At 40.8% G+C, this 20,767-nt stretch overlaps 1 protein-coding gene and 1 long non-coding RNA gene across 2 annotated transcripts in view; one reads left to right on the forward strand and one right to left on the reverse strand.

Moving 5' to 3' along the window:
- Positions 1-267: 267 nt before the first annotated feature.
- dchs2 (dachsous cadherin-related 2) overlaps positions 268-20,767 on the reverse strand; it is a 38,451-nt gene continuing 17,951 nt past the window's right edge. The window contains exons 10-20 of the mRNA XM_034888411.1: positions 19,569-19,808; positions 15,862-15,996; positions 12,234-12,443; positions 9,984-10,844; positions 9,787-9,900; positions 8,872-9,083; positions 8,596-8,747; positions 7,451-7,581; positions 6,568-6,854; positions 5,785-5,926; positions 268-3,870 (exon numbers count right to left, since the gene is read on the reverse strand). Coding sequence (XP_034744302.1) covers positions 1,268-3,870; positions 5,785-5,926; positions 6,568-6,854; positions 7,451-7,581; positions 8,596-8,747; positions 8,872-9,083; positions 9,787-9,900; positions 9,984-10,844; positions 12,234-12,443; positions 15,862-15,996; positions 19,569-19,808 — 5,087 coding nt within the window. The 3' untranslated portion in view covers positions 268-1,267. The remainder of the gene's footprint in view (positions 3,871-5,784; positions 5,927-6,567; positions 6,855-7,450; positions 7,582-8,595; positions 8,748-8,871; positions 9,084-9,786; positions 9,901-9,983; positions 10,845-12,233; positions 12,444-15,861; positions 15,997-19,568; positions 19,809-20,767) is intronic.
- On the forward strand, positions 3,957-20,740 carry LOC117954702. Its single transcript, XR_004658881.1, has 3 exons — positions 3,957-3,969; positions 18,289-18,293; positions 20,618-20,740. It is a non-coding gene; the product is annotated as an uncharacterized LOC117954702 (long non-coding RNA).

Here is a 20,767-nt window from a genome sequence, read left to right on the forward strand (position 1 = left end):
GGCACTTCTGTTCCAATATTTTATACAGCTGTACATATTTAGTTCTGTGCAGTAAACACACAGCTAATGATTATTTTCCTTGCTTCATTTGACTATTTTCTTTGTTCTTTTAATATTCTCCCAGCATTAAAACTGTCTTCATTGTTTTGAATTTTACTTATTCTCATCTTTGAATATACACAGTATACATGTACATGCACAACCTTATAAAATCATCCTAAAAGACAATCAGAACAACAACATTACTCCTTTTAAATGGTACAGAAATACAGAAGAAAGTTTCTTTAATGTATATTTGTTGGCAAATGTATTAATATTCAAACTCATACAACCCTCTGGAAATTGTACATAAAGTGATGTTTAACAGAATGTCCAAATTCCAATAGTCAGCACACACAAACAGTCATGAAAGGAAAAGACCATTTTTGTTGATGAGAAAAAGTATAACTAGTTTATGAAAACCTCATCGTTCTTATCAGTGACAGCAGGACAATATAATCCCAATTCCTAAATCCGTACAAATGTAGTGTTAGTGTAAAATGACTTAAAAGACTTGACTCTTTTCCAGCCTTAAAATACTGAACAATATAACATGGAAACTAAAAAAAAGTCCTAGATTAAAGAAATGTTTGTCATGGAATTTTACTGGCCGAATGTATTAAAGAAAAAGGAGGCAAAACGGGGTCTCTGTTTAAAAAACTGGATTTTATGACTGCAGGAAGATAAACATAACCACAGAACAATGTTGCCTTTCTTTGCTTATTAAAGTTAAACCAACCTTTAAAGGTTTCTATTTAGAACCTGCAACCAACTGCAGTAACAAAGTGTTTCATTTTCAGCACATATAAACATGTTTACAATAACACTTTCAATTATTAATCGCCGACTCAAACATCTGCTCTTAAATGAAGTGCCGCATTATATGAATATAATGCAAGACTTATTTCAGCCTTTTCCTGATATTTGTTTTATTACATAAGCAAGTTATGAAATCAACCTCAATTTAACTAATTCAATGACTTCATTTTGTTCAAGACAACTTTGCCAGGTATAGCCCCTTTGGGACTAAACTCATGACATTCATGAGTTCAAAACCATGAAAATAGGATGAATGAATAAACCAATGTATCAGCCTATTGGTCAATAAACCAAAAGGAAAACTAAACTATGTACCTTAAATTTTCCTAAAACTCAAAGGGAAATACCGTCAGATGGTGAATGAAAAATGGAATTGAATGCCACAGATAAACTGGATGGAAGTTTGTGTCTACACCTGAATTTCGGCCTCTAGTAGGCTTGCAGTGAGGGGCCCTGAGTCAAGTCTGATACCCCCAACCCCGGTCTCAGAGACAACTGGTGAGGCACTGGGGGTCCTAATGGTGAGAGAAGACAGCGATGGGGAGAAACTGGGCGTCATGGCTGAAGGGGTAAGTCCTGTGTTCCTGGCCAAGGGGGAATACGCATATTTGGGGTAGGAAGGCTTCCTTCTCAGGCTCGGCACACGCCCCGGCTTTCGTGGAGGTACAGTCCTAATGCCAGGCTGAGCTACTCCTGTTATAAGGGGCGGTGGGTACATGAGACAGCTTGCCTCTGCTGCTAATTCCTCACGGCCGCCTTGAAGCTCCTCGTCAGGGAGCATCCCGATATCGGTGAAAACGGAGGCCAGAGTCTGGAAGCGCGGCTCCCAGTCCAAAATGTAGTCCCAGCTGTAGCTGCCCTGCAGCTGCTCTTCTAGACACAACAGTGAAGAAAGAGAATCCGCAGAGTCGTGGGCTTCCGAGAGGGGAGGGTACCCACTCGTCCTCATGCTTTCCTCCAAATCCCTCACCCTAAGTATTGCAGGAAGTAGTCCCTCACCTCCTCCCTCCTCTTTGAAGTGGTGGAGGCTTTCTGTGCTGGCCATCTCTGAGACTAAATGTTTGTTGAAAGATAAAATGTGCTCTGGCCCTACATTGATAGAGTGGCAGGAGATGTTGTCCGCAGGTAAAGCAGAGTCGGCAATCTCCAAGGCCTGGTTGCCTTGCACAGATTGGTCTCTGTTGTGACATGGGTACTGATTTATCCACTTGATCTCCTGGTCCTCAGCGGTTTCACCTTCTGCTGATCCACGGCCACTTGAGTCTGACTGATTGTAGGAGTTTGATATGTCCCTATTGGTCAACAAAATGCTGGATTTCATCTCCTGTAGAGAGATGGCACTTTGATTAACGGATCTACCGAACGAGCCTGTGCCGTGGTTTAAGTTGGTGACAATGGTAGCGGCCTTTTTGATTGCTGCTTCCTTGATCTTGTACCTGAGAACCAATCCCACAAAAATGAGGAGGACAAGGAGGAACATAATTAATGAGACACTCAAACTAAGCATGTGCGCATTGAGAGGCAATCCTGTGAGTGCTTCAGCGGAGCTGGAGATATTGACATAGACTAGGCAGGCGGTGGTCCTGGAGGCCAATCTGGGACTACCTGCAGACACTACCAGCTCTACCATGTCCTCACTGGCATGGTTGCCACGTCTGCGGTATACAGGACCTGACACAAAAATGGCACCAATTGTTTTGTTTATTGAAAAAAATGGTGATGACTTCACAAGGGAGTACTCCACCAGCCCGTCAACCCCTCCATCATGGTCCATTGCCATCACGTAACCGACTGTCTCTCCAGCCTTGGCGTTTTCTGGCAGGATGAAATGGTACTGCTTTTGGGTGAAGACGGGACTAAACTCATCCACCCCCTTGATGTCCACCTGCACTCTCACTGTAGCTGCTTTGTCACCTTGGTCCCTGGCCTCCACTACAAAGCAGTACTCACTCTCACGTTCGTAATCAAAGGTCTGTCTGGTGTGAATGTCGCCTGTTAGGGGGTCAATGGCAAAGGCCTCCTTCTTCTCAGGGCTGCCACTGCCATAGTCCATGAAGCAGGAAGACACAACAGAGTAAGTGAGTTGGCCGTAAGGGCCTATGTCGTTGTCAACAGCATGGACAGAACAGGTGTGGGTAAATGCTGGGAGATTCTCCAGCACTGAACAGTTAACAGTAGGGAACATGAAGTACGGAGTGTTATCATTAACATCCAACACTGTGATATAGACCACTGTAAAAGTGACTTTACGTTCTTCAGATGATTCCCCACCATCAGATGCTCGGATGGTGAGGGTGTATTTTGAGTCTTCCTCATAGTCAAGTGAGTGGTTGACCACCAGAAGACCAGACTGAGGGTCGAGTGTAAGGTGACCTTTGCTGTTCCCCGAGACAATGTCGTATCGCAAAAGGCCGTTAGTTCCCAGGTCAGGATCCTGAGCACTGACCTGGACCAGTCTGGTACCTACATGGCTGTTTTCACTCACTTGTGCATGGTATCCTGTGCTGGAAAAGACAGGGGCGTTGTCATTGCAATCTGTCACACTCACCATAACAACGGCAGTGCTGTTCAGTGGAGGCGTTCCTCGATCAGACACACTCACTGTTAGCGCATAGCTCTCCGTGGTCTCACGGTCCAAAGGGTTACACAGAACAAGTTTTCCTACATTTCTCATCTGACTCTCAACCTGAACCATTTTAACTTCCAGACAGAATCGCTTCTCCTCATTTCCCCTGATGATGGCATAGTCCAAAAAGGTGTTTTGGGGGCTCCAATCTTGGTCCTCTGCTGACAGCGTCAGGAGGGTGGTATCTGTGGCCATGTCTTCTGGGACGGTGAGCGTGTAGATGTCCTGGTGGAACAAAGGTGCATTGTCGTTGGTGTCCAGAATCAGCGCATCTATGGAGGTGACAGTAGACTGCACAGGATCGCCTTTGTCTTTGGCCTCAACCAGAAGATGGATCGGGTTGCTGTTTGTGATGGCCTTCAAGGGCTTGTTGGTGAAAACAGACCCTACAAGACAAAACATGTTCATTAGTGAATCCGTTTTATTTTTTAATCTACACTAATCAATATTAGAAATGGATTCAATACTGCCGAACCAGACAGTCAGTTACCACCAAACTCCCCTCAGTTCTATAGGGCTTTTTAGCTGCTTTTAGAAAACAGTAGTTGTTTTCCGAACCAGTGAACTGGTGAACATACAGGAGCATCTAGCATGCTAAAGAGTCAGCTATTTCTTCAGGAGTTGGGATAAAGTAAAATAGAGCTTAAGAAAAAGGGATTTCTGGATTTAGGGTTGTCAGGGGGTTACATGACTCCAAATGAATGATGATGTTGCTCTATGTCTACTGGATGTGCATGTAGGTAATAGGTAACGGTGCGAACAGGGAGATAATATCAGATTTCAGTGTCCAAAATATTTCAATACTAAAATCTATTTCACTTTTACCAAAACATTATATTGCAGTCAGTCAGACAGACATAATGCACACATTCAAACACATGAATTTTATCTCCCAATGAAACTGTTTACAAGGTTAAATCACTTTAGAAAAGACCTCACATCTGAACTTAATAATGAAAAACTATAACACTGTGTTTTATTGATGTAACAGATGGATAAACAAAATTCACAGATTGTTCCTGGATTAGCTTCTCTTCCGATTAAGAACAATAAAACATGTTCACTTGTTTGACAATGTACTAAGAGTTACATCTAAATTTTACTTGTCATTAGACACCACAAAGCAACATTATTTCCAGTGTGTTTTTGGTTACACTTTACTTTAAGGTATCTACATAAGAGTGACACGACAGTCATGAACGGGTCATAAACATTATAAACAAGTAAAACGTTTGACATAACTTTTTTAGTAAGTGTCTTTCGGGTTTGTCATGACAAGCTATAGTTAGTGTTAGGGATCATGTGTCATGACAGTGTCATGTGTTCATGTCAGTGTCATGTAACTTATGTAGATACCTTCAAGTAAAGTGTTTCCTCTTCTTTAATGAATTCCATACGCAGACTGTGAGAGCAGAAGTTCTTCTTGGATGAAAATAAAATGTTCATCCATCCAATTTATTGTTCCACTTCACTGGCCCTTATACTTTTCTACATGATGACTTTATTATTTCTGAGGCTCTATTCTACAGGAGCACCATTCATTGTTTGTGAAACAAATACTTTAGGAATAGAAAAAACGACAAAAGCACCATATTTACAGTTTTAGCCAACATTGATGAACTTTTCACTTTCCATTGGCGTTCCTCACAGCAAAGCATGGGGAAATACATTTATATGACATTAAACTTTGGAGTTCAAACATGATCATAAATCACAAGTAGAAAAGAGGAGGAGTTCAGCCTTTGCAGAATTATCTTCTTTCTTGGGTTTATGATTTAAAAAAGGGATATGATAGGATAGGCATGGCTCTTCCAAAGCATTTTATCTCAATGACTTCTAATTGCCTTCTCTGCTGCTTCTCTCCCCCCCCCCCTGTCCAAGGAACTCACTTGCAAATCCATGACTGCAAAAATATAAACACTGGAGAAATATACTCCTACTGGCAGAATGACAACTCCCAGTAACCTCTGATACTGTATGCTGCTCATAACCAGGCAGAGACTTTCTCTATGCCCTTTTCTTGTGCCAATCTATGCTTAATGGAGGGAATAAGAGGGATGAATATGAAAATCAGAACACCGGACACTCATAAGTCATAACACTTGTAAATCTTGAGGTAATGTGTTTTACAGAAGGACTGCAATACATTTTGGGTCATTGTTTTATCCATCTGGTGACTTCTTAACATCTCCCTTTTCTATATGTATTACAGTATCCATACTGTGAGGCTAAACTGTCAATGAGACACTCATATCAGAGCTATTTCAAGATGTCTTTTCCATCAGTTGAGCTTTTCTTACCATTGTCAGGGTCCATGTAAAAGCCTTGTAAAGGTGATGAAAGCAGTCTGTAGGTGATCTTCCCATTGAGTCCAGAGTCTCTGTCGGTAGCCGACACTGAAAAAACTAATGTGTCTGCTGAAACCAGCTCTGACAACTCCACCTTGAAGAGAGAACAATGAGTCACATCTCCAGCAAGATCACGATGTACAGTAAACTCTTTATCTAGTCAGACACCTATTTTTAACAATTTAATAAACATTTTTAAATGCTTTATAACAATACTTTTGGGTTTCCAGGTTTGAAAAATCTATTTGGTTGGTATAAGGTTTGGTGGACCTCCTTCAGCAGAATTTGTCTTTAGTTAAAGACAGAATAAGTAAGATTAGTTGGCTGCAATTTTCTGAACACCAATCAAAGTTGTCCCCTTGTCCCTTACTTAACAGGGGTTGCCATGCTCACCAGCGGATGAAAGCCAGTCACAGTTTGTTTTAGGATGGGTCTTTGTCCGATTGGCATTTCGCCTAGCTATATTGTGTTTTTACGACGCTGTGTCCGCCATTTTCGTAGCTTTCTCTTGGATGCATGCTTAAAATCTGGCACCTGATTGCTACATTTTTATAGGGGTTGATGCCCAGAATTGTTCTGAACAGAGCAAATCCAAAAAACTGACAAACACTTTTAGTAGAAGGTTGTTTCTTTAGTCATTTTACAGTAACAACATGAATATAGCATTTTTTTATGGCTTGGTGACACCAACCAGTTGGCCTATAACCTTTTTAACGACAAATGTATCATCTGTACCTGGTAGGAGACTTTGGTGAAGACTGGAGCGTTGTCATTGACATCAAGTACTTGAACTTTGACCTCTCCAGTGGTCTGATGGAGAGAATCAGACGCCCATACTGTCAACGTGTACTCTGTCTGCTCCTCGTAGTCCAGGGCCCGAGTCAGGGTAACCACACCAGTATATTGGTCAATAGCAAAGGGGAAATTTGTGCTACTGTTGTCTGAAAAGCTGTAGGTGATGGTTGAGCTCAGGTCCACGTCGTTTGCAGTCACCTGGGTGACCATGTAACCTGCTGGCAAATCTACAGTCAAACAGAAGATGTCAAAATAGGTCCACAAATACAGTAGTCAAACACATTCTCACTCCCATCGCGTCAAAATGCCACGCCTGGTCAGGTGCCTTTGGTGTTTGTTGTCATTTTTGACACTCTAGGTCGCAACGTACGTTTCACCGACATGTGGCACAAGAAATTGAGAGTTAGGTTAAGGAAAAACTCATGGGTTGGGTTAAAAAATGCACGTTTCAGTGACACCCGGGACAAGAACAGGACAAGAACCCCGGTTTCCTGGGTAAAAGTCCTGCGTTATTTGACCTATCCACCCTTCCAACCAACTTCCTTACGTGGATTTTCAGTCTTTCATACTTCTCGCTAACGTTGTTGCTTTTATACTATGTGATCTTACATTGCCGCAGCTGAGCTGCTGCTCTACCCTGTACTCGTATAGACGCTAAAGAAGGATTTTTGCGTCAGTATGTGACGCTGAGAGCCACTGACCAAGCGTCAGTATTTTACGAGTTGGGAGTTAGAACTGGTTGTCAAAGAACACAGACAGTGTTTATATCCATATCCGTGTTTATGATTGAACGCAGCCAGAAATCAGCAGGGCTTCGTCTTACTCTCTGCTATAACCACGGGCTCCATGGGGGGGATGGCAGGGCTGTTGTCATTGACGTCCACCACTTGGACCCTGATGGTGGCGGTGCTGATGAGCGGAGGGTTCCCCCCGTCTGCTGCCTGCAGAACCAGCCTGTAATTTAAAAGGTAGTAAACAAATAATGCCACTCTGCGTATTATGGACATTGTATTGATGTGTTATGATAGGTTGGACATGTCACACTCTCAACCACAGACTTGAGCAGATATTTTAGGTATTTGTACTTTTTGAATACATTCTAAACTCAGTTATTTTACTTTCACATGAGCAGATTTTGTGACTATTGTACGGAGGTACATTTTGAAAAGCAACTTTTGCCTTGTCAGGAAATCTGTCAGACAGCTTTCTAATGAAGAAAATATAAGCAGTTGCAAGGTCATGTGCCCATTTCACCAAATTTGCAAGATGAAATTTGCCACGAGCTTATTGGCTCTCACTCTTTTACAGAAAACCCTTTTTCACTAATTAAACTAATAACACATTTACAAACTTGCAAGAACCCTGTAAGACTTACATATTCTTCTGCAATTTGCAAGTGGCAGTTATTCATGAAACATTATACTGCCATCGTTTGCGATCTGCATGCACTCTAAGTAGTGTTCTCAAATCACTTGTGAAACTGGCCCCACAGTGCAACATTGACCCTCTCACTGTGACCATACACATCAGCAGTTCACTTTCCTATTTAAACTAATTTTAATTAAATAAAGAAGTCATGCCCTCATCTCCTAACAAAGATAAAACAATGCTTCTGTTGTTAGCATTCAACAACTACAGCTGCCACAAGGGTTTGACAGTGTGTCAATGGCAAAGACTCAGGGTTGAATGCAAACAAAATAAATGTTAAAATTTAACAAAAACATTTCCAGGAAACTTTTTGCTTTGAGTATGGCCAAAGAAATAATTTATTAAAAAGTCACTCACATGCTCTTGATATAGGGGCTAGCTTTGAGAGGGAAAGGGACTCTCTTTTTTTATAAGTAGGAATTTACTCTAAATGTATCTATTTAGCTATTATTATTTATCTATTTAATCTATTTTTGTCTTGGCTATCATACATTCTAGAAATGGTTACATACAGCTTTTTTTCATGTGAGTTGGACATACTTGTATGAGGGGGTGATCTCGCGGTCCAGCAAGACATTTGTAGCAAGAATCCCACGAACAGAGTCCAAGATGAATGCTTCATTAAGGTTACCGGACACGATGGAGTACTCAATCTGCCCGTTCATCCCGCTGTCAGCATCAGACGCAAAGACCTGCAGAAAGTATGGCCGGGGATTCATTAAATCTGGCCAATATATAATACACCTGGCTAAATATATGATACACCTGCCTGGTATTTGTAATATCAAAGAGGGCTTCAGTATTCATAGTTTCTACCTGCATGATGTAGGTGTTGTGCACTTGCCCCTCCCAGACAGCTGTCCTGTAGTTGCTGTATTCAAACACTGGTACATTGTCGTTCACATCTAGCAGGCTGATGGAGACCCTGCAGGGAGCTGTCTGCAGCCCATTGTCAGCCAGCACCACCAGATGGATCTGAGGGCTCACCTCAAAGTCCAGAGAGTTATCTTTCTGCAAACGGATCTCGCCTGGATGAGAGGAAAACAATAATACTGTTATACCCCAAAAAACTGTGCCAACCCAACTTAAGAGACTATATTTATAGCCTATTGTATTTCAAGGTTGTTTTTATTAGATCAGGGTAAAAAATGAAAGCAATGGAAAGAAACACATAACTTTTCATCTATTAAAAAAGGTGTTGATAGAAGAACGTTTAGGCTCAAGATTTTGTGGTAACCCTTAAAATAGTTTGTTGATATGTCATACAGTATGTGTGTGCTTCATTACTTTATGTAGACATGAATAAAAAAAAAAGAATGTAGGGTAGAATATGATAACATCAGGCAGGCAACGATCATAATTCTTTAGGAAATACTTGTATATAAACAACCAGATGAACCAGATAAGCTGTAAGGGCATTTTGAAGAGAGACGCAGAAAATTAGACCAACATGGTTGGATCAGAAGCACTTATTGGTTTAAGATAAACAATGGTGATGGCTAAACATCTAAAGATATTTTCTGGATACTTTAGTGAACAATAAAATGGATGAGTGAATGAGAATCTGTACTATTAGCACTTAAATGACAAAAGCATGCAGGATTTTTTTTAAGCAAGTACATAACAAGAATACCATCTGCTAATCATAACCACTGAGCTCCAGCGACAACTCTGAATAGATGGCAAGATAAAAAAAAGGGAACAAAAGCAATGTTTTGTTTGGTTTCTTACCCGTGTGACGGGTGATGGAGAAAATATGATTCTCGTTGCCACTAAATATGGTGTATGTGATCCTTTGTCTGCTGTTGGTTTGGTCACTGGCCTCCACTTTTGCAATCCAAGTGCCTTGACAAAGAGAGAGGGAAAGGCTTGATGAGGTTTTTGATGGTATTAGTGAAAACAGAAGGAATAGAGAGAATAAAACATACCAGCTCTACTGTTCTCCTTGACAGTAGCGTTGTACACTTTATTTGTGAACTGTAGCCCTTCGTGTTCTCCCTTCAGGTGGATGAAAACCAAGCAGGTGGAGGTTAAAGCAGGCCGTCCTTGGTCTGAAACCACAACCAGCAACTTCCTCCCGGAGAAACCTGCTCGCACTCGTCTTCTCAGTGAAATCTCTCCCGACTCGCTGTTGACATCAAACAGGTTCTCCTCATCCGACAGCATGAACTGTATAGTCCCATTGTCACCCTGGTCACCGTCTGTTGCCGTCACTGTGGTAAGTATCTGGTTTGGTAGAGTCCTCATAGACACCCATGCGTTGATGGGATTCTGCTCACAGGCCGGCACATTGTCGTTCACGTCCTCCACCTGTATGGTCAGCGATGCCACCGAGCTCAGTGGTCCTTGAGCACAGCTGTCGGTAGCCACAGCTTGGAGCGTGTGCTGGGCCCTGCTTTCTCTATCCAGAGACCTGGTGGTGCGGATCACTCCGGTGAAAGCATCCACTGAAAAGGCCCCTTGGCTGCTGTCCTCTGTCAGAGAGTAGGTCAGGTCCCCGTTGGACCCCTCGTCAGGATCGAATGCGCTGACGCGCAACACCTCTGCTCCGGCGGGTAGACCCTCGCTGATGGAGGCGTGGTAGCTCTTACGGGTGAAGGAGGGCATGTTATCGTTCTGGTCCAACAGCAGCAGCTGGAGTTGGGTAGAGGAGCTGAGCGAGGTGGGGCCGTAATCCCGAGCCTCTATGGTGAGTGTGTAATTCTGTCTTTCCTCGCGGTCCAGGACCTGTGTGGTGCTGACAGCACCTGTGTGGCTGTTGATGGTGAAGCGACCTCTGTAGTCCTCACCTAAAGAAAAGTGAATAGGAATTACAGCATCAGTACGGCTTATCAAAGCTTGGCTCCTATTTTTGTAGATGTATTCATTATTTCTATCCACTGTTATTTCTATTCCATTATGCACTGGTGGAAGAAGTATTCAGATCCTTTACTTGAGTACTAAGTACTAATGCCACACTGTAAAAAACATAAGTAAAAGATTTATGTTGCTTTAATTAAGTAAAAGTATGTAAATCTCATCAGGAAAGTGTACTTAGTATTAAAAGTAAAATCCTCGAAGTTGAGAAACTAGAAAGGTCCAGTTCTCTCAATCGACTAAGTGTTCATTCAGTTAATCGTTTCAGCTAGACTTGTAGGCTATCATTTATAATTTTCACAAAATCTGTTGTGGATACTTTTGTCTTAAAATGTATCTAGTTTAAGGTATATAGGCTATTTGTTAGAATTCAGAGAGCCTCCTTTATTTCTCCTTTGGTGGTCCTTTGACTATAAATACCTGGTGTTCCTTTTCCCTCTCCCTTTTTTGTACTGTTTGGGAGAAGGGGGGTGTAATTTATTTTTGGCTCATTCATTATTTGAATTAATTCCATTATTTCTTGTATTCTGTTGATATGTCTGTTCCCCAAACTTTTAAGGTTTTTAAGGTCTTTCCCAAGCTTTCTAGATCTTCATTTCTACAGATTTATGTCACTTTATTGTTGTTTTACAGGTTTTTAAATTTGAGGCAGAATATGTGTAGGTTCATGTTTGTCACCAGAATAAACAGAACTCATCCTAAGGAGATCTGGTGTCACAGTGTGGTGAAATAATTATACGCAACAGAGAATTCCAAAAGTCACACCGCGACAAGAAAAGACTCAAGTAAAGCACCCTAAATTTGTACTAAAGTACAGTACTTGGGTAAATGTTCTTAGTTACATTGCACCACTGCGATAATGCAACATTTACTGCCAAAGTAATTGCTGAGATCTTGACAACATACGGCTAAATGTGACATGAGCGGACAATACAGTTCACCCGTGTAATCTGAACCACCTTTTTTGAAGGTAAAACCTGAAATAATCCCTTTTTGCATGCATGCACAACTATGGAACGTATAATCTCTCAAAGTACCAGTAAATTGGTCTGGCTTGGATTGTTAATGGACAGTTTGGGTAGTCGTTTTATAATTTATCTACATTTTTTATTCCAAATAAGTTTGGCTTAGCTCAGGAGTTGTTTGAAATTGGTATGACTGTTTAGTTTCTTTTCACTTTTTTTCGACAATGTCGATAAGTTCCAAGAACTAAGCTATTCACTTGGTGAGCATAATGGTTTTTACCAATAGAAATGCCAGCAAAAACTGCCAATTCATTATCCAAATAGCTTGATATACAGAGCACTATCTGGGCTCCTTACCTAAAATGGAGTAGTGTATAGTTCCATTTTCTCCGTGGTCTGGATCGGAAGCCTGAGCAGTGTGGACCACACCAGGAGGAAGGTTTTCTGGCAGGCTGATCTGGAAGGATGACTGCATGAACTCCGGAGGGTTGTCATTGTCATCTAGCACAGAGCACAGCACTGTGGCCGTACTCGACAGAGGCCGTGTGCTGCTGTCACGAGCCTGCACTGCAAACAGGAATCAAAAAAGGATTTCACACTTCCGCTCACTGTAGAAATCTCGCCATCATTTTGTTCAATTTTCATGGTCCTGTGATGTCAATAAGTCAATGCTTTTTCCTGCTCACAAAAAAAAACATGGTTTCCGGTACTTCAGCAGTTGTTTCTACTAACTCTGTTTGACGGAGATGAAGACAGGGAATGGTTAGTGGGAGAGAGATATCACATGTAACAAAGTTGGAATGAAAAAAGTGACTGCCATCACAGTGTACATGTGTCTTAATGGTGTTAACCACTTGGCCACCATGACGTCCCTGATTTGTTATTTATTTCTTGGACATGACAAGAGTCTACCGCCATGCTAGCATCTCTGTGAGGCTGTACTTTCAGCTAAATGCTAACATCGTCATGCTCACAATGACAGAATGAAACATGGAGATGTTTAGCAGGTGTAACGTTCACCATGTTCATCATCTTACCCTAGCACGTTAGCATGCTTACGTTGGTTAAGTAGCACTAAAACCCAAAAACAACTGAGGTTAATGACATTCGATTTTGCAGGTATTTGGTCATAAACCAAAGTATTGGAAAAATTTAATTTTTGACGTGATGGTGATCGACAAAGTTATTAGGGTTCATGCTCGGGGGAACATGGATATTTCTGTCAAATATGAACAAGAATCATCCAAATGATGTGGAGAAATTTGCACTAAAGTGGTGGACCGGTCAAAATACAAACTACTGACATTGCCAATCCATGGAGCCAATTATAATACTTTAAAGTAATGTACTGTTGACTATATGTTGAAAACATAAGTATTACAACTGACAGTGTATTGAAATATACAGTTCCGTGCCGCAGTCTCAGTCTCTTAACACCAAAATGACTGAACTGTTTTTAATAGCGTTGCAGACCCCAGCAATAAAAAAAGAAAATCCTGACAGCTTTGAATACACGCTAAAAAGAACGTAGTATTTTATTTCTTTGCAAATACATCTACAGACAGAGAAAATGGTCCCCACATATTTTAGTATTTCCCAATAAGCCCTGCAGGATTCTGGCACAACTTCAAGACATTCCGGCTTCCTGTTATTATATTTTGTTATTATATTTAATTGTTCATCAAACTGCTGACTGTACAAATATTACGATAAAACATCTGAAAGCAGTTTATCACTAAACACTGCTGAATAGTCTGAATGTAATTACCGCGAGTGCCCACGAGAATCTAAAGCAAACACTTCAAAAGGCAGAGGGTGCAGTCAGTAGAGGTTAGATATACTGTACCTCAGCCCTTTAAAAGTCGACTGTTTCCTTAACATAAATCAATCTGCTGAATTATGTTGCCCTCGTACAAAAAACCTCGCATTCTTTATGACTTTGGCTGTGAAGCATGTCATGAGAGGAGGTAGAGAATGAGAAACAGAATGAGAGAAATATCTGTGTTTCATAGATATTTTATATGTTTAAGCAGCTTCAGGCTTTATATATGTTTGATAACCCTTCAGGAGGAAGATCTGAGCCAAGTATTGACTTAAATGTGTTGCCAAGCAGGAAGATTGTACAAAGAACAGAATCACAGGCTTTCACAGAGTTGGTTAATATCTTCAGTTTAACACTGGAGATGTTTTTCCTTCAGAAAAGAGATGATGAGTGGTCTATCTGGTCAATACAAAATTTAAAGCTCACGTCAACGCACAGCAGACTTTAAACCTCCATCTGGTCATTATGAAACTAACTTCCGCATGTGAGTTTTATTCCCTCACTAATCAGCACCTGATTGTGATTGATTGTCACTACTTTTCCCAACTTGAAAACCTCCCCCCCCCCCCCAGCAATGAAACATGCTTTTCTGATTCATTTCTGCGAAGAAAACACGATATGCAATAAATAACTCCCCCACCTGCTGAGCTTAATCAGACCAATCCTGGCGCCTGACACTGCACTGTTATGTCATTTAGGGGTGGGGTTAAAAATGTATACGGGATAGTATCACAACATTTTCTTTGGCAATACTCGATCAATAAACAGATGCCAAGTATCAATCTTGAATGATATACAGTATTGGCCAGTTTGTCTTTGGGAACATAATTTGAAGTTGGGAAAAAGGTAGCAAACTGCAATATATTGCAGCATATTGCAATATGTTTTTTATTTCATGTGAATACTTGTTTACTAGAGGAGTAACTTAGTATTTTAAGTAATGCAGTGAGTCTGCATTTAGTCTCCATACTTATTGTGTTTCCATAACAATGCAAGTGGTAAATATACTGAAATGGCCACCATAACAGTGGAGTTTGATGAATAAGATGAGAAAGCAGTCTTGTATGTCGTGGTTGTATAAAAGCAATGGTTACCTTCCTTTTTTTGCCAAGTGCAAACCAGAACAGAAGGTGTTAACAATTTGCTAGGGAGGGTCAGACTTTTTTCCCGAATCATTTTGGAGGGACATAGAAAAATGTGTTAATGGTGAAGGGAGGGTCAAGTCTTTTTGGACTGAAGACCCCAAAACTCCTCCGGTAGCCCCTTGCATAAAAAACAAACAGTCCCTAAGCTTAAAATCCTATTTATGAAACGTTCTCTGAGGCACGCTATATTTCAGGTGAGGCCGGGAGATTCTGTGGGAAACCCTGTTCAACGACTACATGTTTTCACTAGAAGAATAACCCCTTGAGATCATCTCATCTCATGTTTAGACAATTAAGACACAAAAACACAAAATACATTCACACATTTACACTCTCATGCCTAACTACTCCAACACTGACAAACTTTGGACTTTATCTTCAACAAGGATTTTGAAAACGCAGGATTTTATTAAAGTACCCTTGGAACAACTTGACGACAACGACAACAACAGAGCACATTTTCTCTCCGCACTTCTGTGTGTCTCACTGCTAATTTCCATCAGTTGTAGAACAGCTGCGTGCCGGCTCCGTGCTCCGCCAACCATCAACACCCCACCAGGTCTGGATATGTTGCGGAACGGCTGCTGCCATGACTGACAGCTGAAGTCACAAGGACCCACGAGATCTTGCAAATTAATGTAGAATAGAATCACAAAACCAACAACAGTTTGTTTCTATCCAGAGCAGTAGAGAGAGTGTGTTTTCAATGTGTTGTGCATTCGCTGTGAGTACGGTCTATTTTATTTTGAAAAGTAACCGGATGTTTTATTTTGTTTCTGTGCTCAACTTCCTGTCCCACAATATTTGCAGTGTTCTAAATTGCTGCGGAGCGCTCCGGCATCCGAAAAAAAAAAAAAGCTCTGTGTATCTGCTCCGGAGGGCTGCCTGTACACACATTGACTTTAATGGAAACCTAATGACTCCATTGGCGTTCGGAGCAGACCCGCAGCCGGTCCGTACCTGGTGGAAATTGAGGGTCAGGTGTAATAGGTTTGAACTGTGTGTGTGTGTGTGTTACCTCTGAGAGGGAAGTGCTGCTGCTGCTCTCTGTCCAGGTAGGAGGTGGTGGTGATCAGACCGGTGTAAGGGTTGATGCTGAAGAGCTCGTAGCCGGGGCCGGGCAACAGACTGTACCACACCCCGGCATTCTCCTCTGGGGGAAGAACACACAAGGTTAATGTATGTTTCAAAAGCTTTTCAGAACTGTCAACACTGTTACATACCTCAAAACAAATACTCATTTCAATGAATGTGAGGAAAACAACCAAAATAAGCAGGAAAACCCCCTAAAACACAACCTCATTTTCCAGGTGTATGTTACCTCTGCCTTATCTATAGAATTGCTGTATATTTGATGTATAGTTCTGTATAGAAATCTTTTTTTAATTAGAATGTAAAGTCTAAGCTTTATCTTATTGCACATACCCTTCCAGGGCGAAAGCAGTCAATATCCCAATTTCATCCATTAGCTTTTTTCATGTCTTAAAAAAAGATAACACTTACAATAATGTTTATCACATTTTAAAGTTTTCTGTCAATCTTAGCATTCATCGTATAAATCCTGAGTTTGGCACCTCATTAGGTGAGTTCATGTTTATGACTGCTTCCATATCAGACGGGCCTTATCTGATGCCTAATTGAAAACAGAACCATGGGGTATAGTAAGTCACACAATGTCTTGTGTCACCCTTAAAAAAACACCTTAGTCTGGCGGCCATTTTTTTCAAGCTGGACCCTATATTCCTATGTTTTGTGTCTAAGTGACTGATGGGAACACCACCCTTTGACGTTGGTCCAGTATTAAGCGAGATCCTTGAAGTCGGCAGCGGCGAAACAAGCTACAATGTAATTTAACAGGGCAATTGTATTTCCAGCTTGTATTTATGTTCACAAAAGTGCTGGTTTTGCCACTGACAGGCTCAGATTATTATTCTAAGTGTCTGAACTAGTTATGGAAAGGACAGAAGCAGAACAAAATAAAACTACTGAAAAGCCATTTTGGGTCATCTTTCCACTTTTTCAACCATCCCGACTTGAGTTTTGGTTCAAATAAGCACATAGCTTACAGCTTTACATATGAAAATATGTTGGCTCTATACATGCTGAAAGTATTGCTTTTTTAAAGTCTAGCGACCTCAGAGCTGTTTCTGGTTAAACAGAAAGGTCTTAAGAGGTTTTAAAAGGTCTATCTCTGTAGGGATCCTTTCCATAATGTTGTCAGACACTTAGAATAATAATCTGAGCCTGTCAGTGGCAAAACCAGCACTTTTGTGAAACAAGCTGCACAATTGCACATAACTGAACTTGAATGATATTTGCTCATTTTCTATATGGGTTGTATTGTTTATAATAATTTCTCTGTATATTTTAGTTTAATTTTCATATACTGTGTATATATAGTGTTTTTAGGTGCATCACTTGATTATCTGCCCTTTATTACTTATTAGTTTATCCATTGTTTTTAAATTATCATTAAGTAGGTTCCTACCACTCAGCTGCACTAATGTCCTTTAGGCCAGAAGACGTGTTAGTTTGTGTGTTAGTGTTCCTACGGCAGTGGCAGTATGACTGACTTGTGACCAAACTAGTCTCCACTCTGGGGATTAAAAATTTAATTTTATCTAATTTCAAATTTCTCCTTTTTGGTTTCGGATGTTTTTCCTCAAAGGCGAACACAGGGCAAGTGAATCAAACGTACATAGCAGAAATGTCTCATCCCTGCCCGGTGAAATGCTAAATCCACAGAGCGATGTAAAGGATGATCAATAACAATAATAATGAATAAATAACATAATAAAAAAATAAAAAAAAATAAAAAAAACATAGAGATACAAGGTTTCTGCCTGACAGTGAGGTGTGCTGTGGCAGATTCAATTTAGTTTTTGGTATTTCAGTTAGACTTTAAGCTTAGAACATAAGATCATGTTTCTTACTTTCATAACCTAAACAGCAAAGTCGTAATACTCCCGATGATAACATTAGGGGTTTCGGAGTGTTCCAGCAAAAAAAAAAAAAAAAAAGTAAGAAAGAGAGACCAGCATTGGAATGTTCCTGTGACCTAAAGGACTGCACAGTTACTCTTTAAAAAACTCCCTTCAAACATGTGAACATTTGCTGAACAAAGTGAAATCCAGGCCACGCAGAGTAACACAAAGGTCAGCTGTCACGCTCGTTGATATTGCACTTCTCCTCTGACTACCTCCAACACATGGAAACTGGACAAGGACGAGGCGATTTGAGGAGACAGATGAAAACACGGTGCCTATTGGCACAGATGGCTTGGATTATGGAAATCATCATGAGACAGGACCTTTCAGATCTCCCAGAGGAGCTGTGTGCTTGCTGTTCTTGGACAATTCTCACCCCCAAGAATGTTAGTTCACATAGAAGCCCCTCCTGCGCAGATCCTCCTGCCACATGGACCTCCACTTCAAGCATTTAAAAGGACTCGTACTGTCAACACGGCGAGACAAAGTGGGATTCAGGGGGCCCTGTGCACATGTTCAAATAAACGGGACCGATCGTGTAGATAGGTGAATGTGATTGGAGTGAGATGAATGAGATTCACTGGGATGTACAGTGAACATAGCACATGGAAAAGACACAGATGGAACAACGCATGAGGGCAGGGGGTTGGTTTCAATGAAGCTGCTAATGGAGTGAAACAAAACAGCTGATAACCTTGATTCACTGCAGCACTGTGTATTTGTGTAAGTGTATTGTCATGTGGTACTATGCTTTAAAGGTAATACAAATGAACTGTTCTACTACTGCTGAAACAAAAATATGTACCTCGAGCCATTTAGAGTTTGAAATATTTCAACAGGTGGAAATGTCACCGAAAAGGAAAATAGAAATTTAATATTTTCATAATTTATGAGAAAAATACCATTATTTAAGAGCTTGTTTATGAGTTTGATTGTATGTGTATGTGTCACTATTTGGTTTTAAGTATACTGAGTTTGAGGGTTTGAGGACACATGCTAGTGCTGCCATCTAGGCACTGTGGAGGCATACTGCCATCTCCCCTACCACAGATGACTATGTCAGGCTAAACTCCAATACTACCGGATGAAAACTGCAGCTTGTCTAACAGTCTCCAAACAGAAGAACACCATTGAGATTTTAGGGAAATAAAGACTCTTTGCTTTGCTTTCCCACCCTTTTACAGTCTCTCAAATAAATCTTTATCTAAGAAACCATGTCCTCTGTCCTTCAATCCTTAGCTATGATGATGAAAAAAAGGAAAAAGCTCCAGAAAAAGGGGTGAAACCAGATTATCAGAAGGGTGGCTCAAATCTAATTCAGCTGCCAGTAACAGACCCCCCCCCCCCCCCCCCCCCCCCCCCCCACACACACACACACACACAATATTTGTTTTAAATATATAAATATATTATAATCTTTTGTTAATTGTTCTCCTTTTTTAAGCAAAACTGTTCCAGCTTCGTAATTGTGAGGATTTGCTGCTATTATTCACCTTATCTGATAATAAACTTAATAGATTTATTCCTTAGGAGAAATTTAACAAAGCTGGATCATAATCATTGGTATTTTTCATTTTATTTCAGATTTCAGATTACATTAAATTATTTGAGAACATAATCTGTAGGTGAATCCATACCAAAAATAATCACTAAAACAAAACAAATGCCTTTTCCCCCATTATTTACTTTCATATGAAAACCTCAGATCATAAGTAAACCATAAAGATGCTAATTTTACCTGAATCCTTATCAACGGCAGAGACCCTGATCACCGGTTCTCCAGGGTCTCTGTTCTCCGCTACGCTGGCGTTGTAGCTGCTCTGGCTGAAGACGGGGGTCTGGTCGTTTACATCCCCCACCTCCACCGTCAGAGTCTGGGTGGAGAAGAGCGCGGGCAGGCCGTGGTCCACTGCACGGATGCTCAGGCGGTGGAAACGTTGCGTCTCATAGTCCAGAGAGGCCGAGAGAAACAAGAGGCCTGTAGAAGAGGGACGAAGATGAACTTTGAGCCTGATAGTTTCTTCATCTTCATCAGAATGTTTTTTAAAGTAACTTTTACCCTTAACTGTTTATTCTTTAGTCACAAATAATAAGACATTTTTAAACCAAAAATGTATAACAGACCAATATTGGATTTTAGAAACCAAAAACCTGAATATTGGAGTGTGACAATATTTCAGCTAATATTAATTCCTCTTACAAGCACATCACATTAACATTATTTTACAAGGATCCCTTGAGCTTATTTGTTTTTATAAAGAAGTAAATGCACAATATGTACTGACTGGGACATTTTACAGTAGAAAATAAAAACTTGTCTGTGCTTCTTGGTGGTGCATGTAATAGAAGAAACACTACCTCAAAATGTTCTGTACTACAATTTATTATCTACCGACACACGGCAATACAGATATAACGGAAGTAAGCTAATATCCTTTTTGGCATTTCAGGCCTTTTATTGTAACGGACAGCTTAGACATGAAAGGGGAGAGAGAAGGGGAATGAGGGTCGGAGTCGAACCCACGGCTGCTGCATCAAGGAGTAAACCTCCATGTATGGGCGACTGCTCTACCAACTGAGCCGTCTGGGCAATTAAAGTCGAGCTACATGTTTATTGATCCATGAAACCATACACAACATCCCCGCTGTTAAAACATTTGCGTATGAAACATTCACAAGAGTATGAGTCGTAAACAAAGGAATCTACAGAAAGCAGCCAACAAGCAGCAACTTCTGTTACGGCAAAGGAAAAACAGTCACAGCTAAAAACTTGTATTAACCGGAAAGTGCCGGGCTGTCATCTGTTCTCTCGGAAAATGAGACTCCCTACAGTGGGAGCGGAGCGACCGAACGGCTGGCTGCTGCTGGTTAGCTTTCTAATTTCACCCACCCAACATGTCTTAATCATACACTGGTATGACAACAAAATCGTCACTC

This window comes from Etheostoma cragini, chromosome 2, assembly GCF_013103735.1.
Source record: "Etheostoma cragini isolate CJK2018 chromosome 2, CSU_Ecrag_1.0, whole genome shotgun sequence".
Taxonomy (NCBI): Eukaryota; Metazoa; Chordata; class Actinopteri; order Perciformes; family Percidae; genus Etheostoma; species Etheostoma cragini.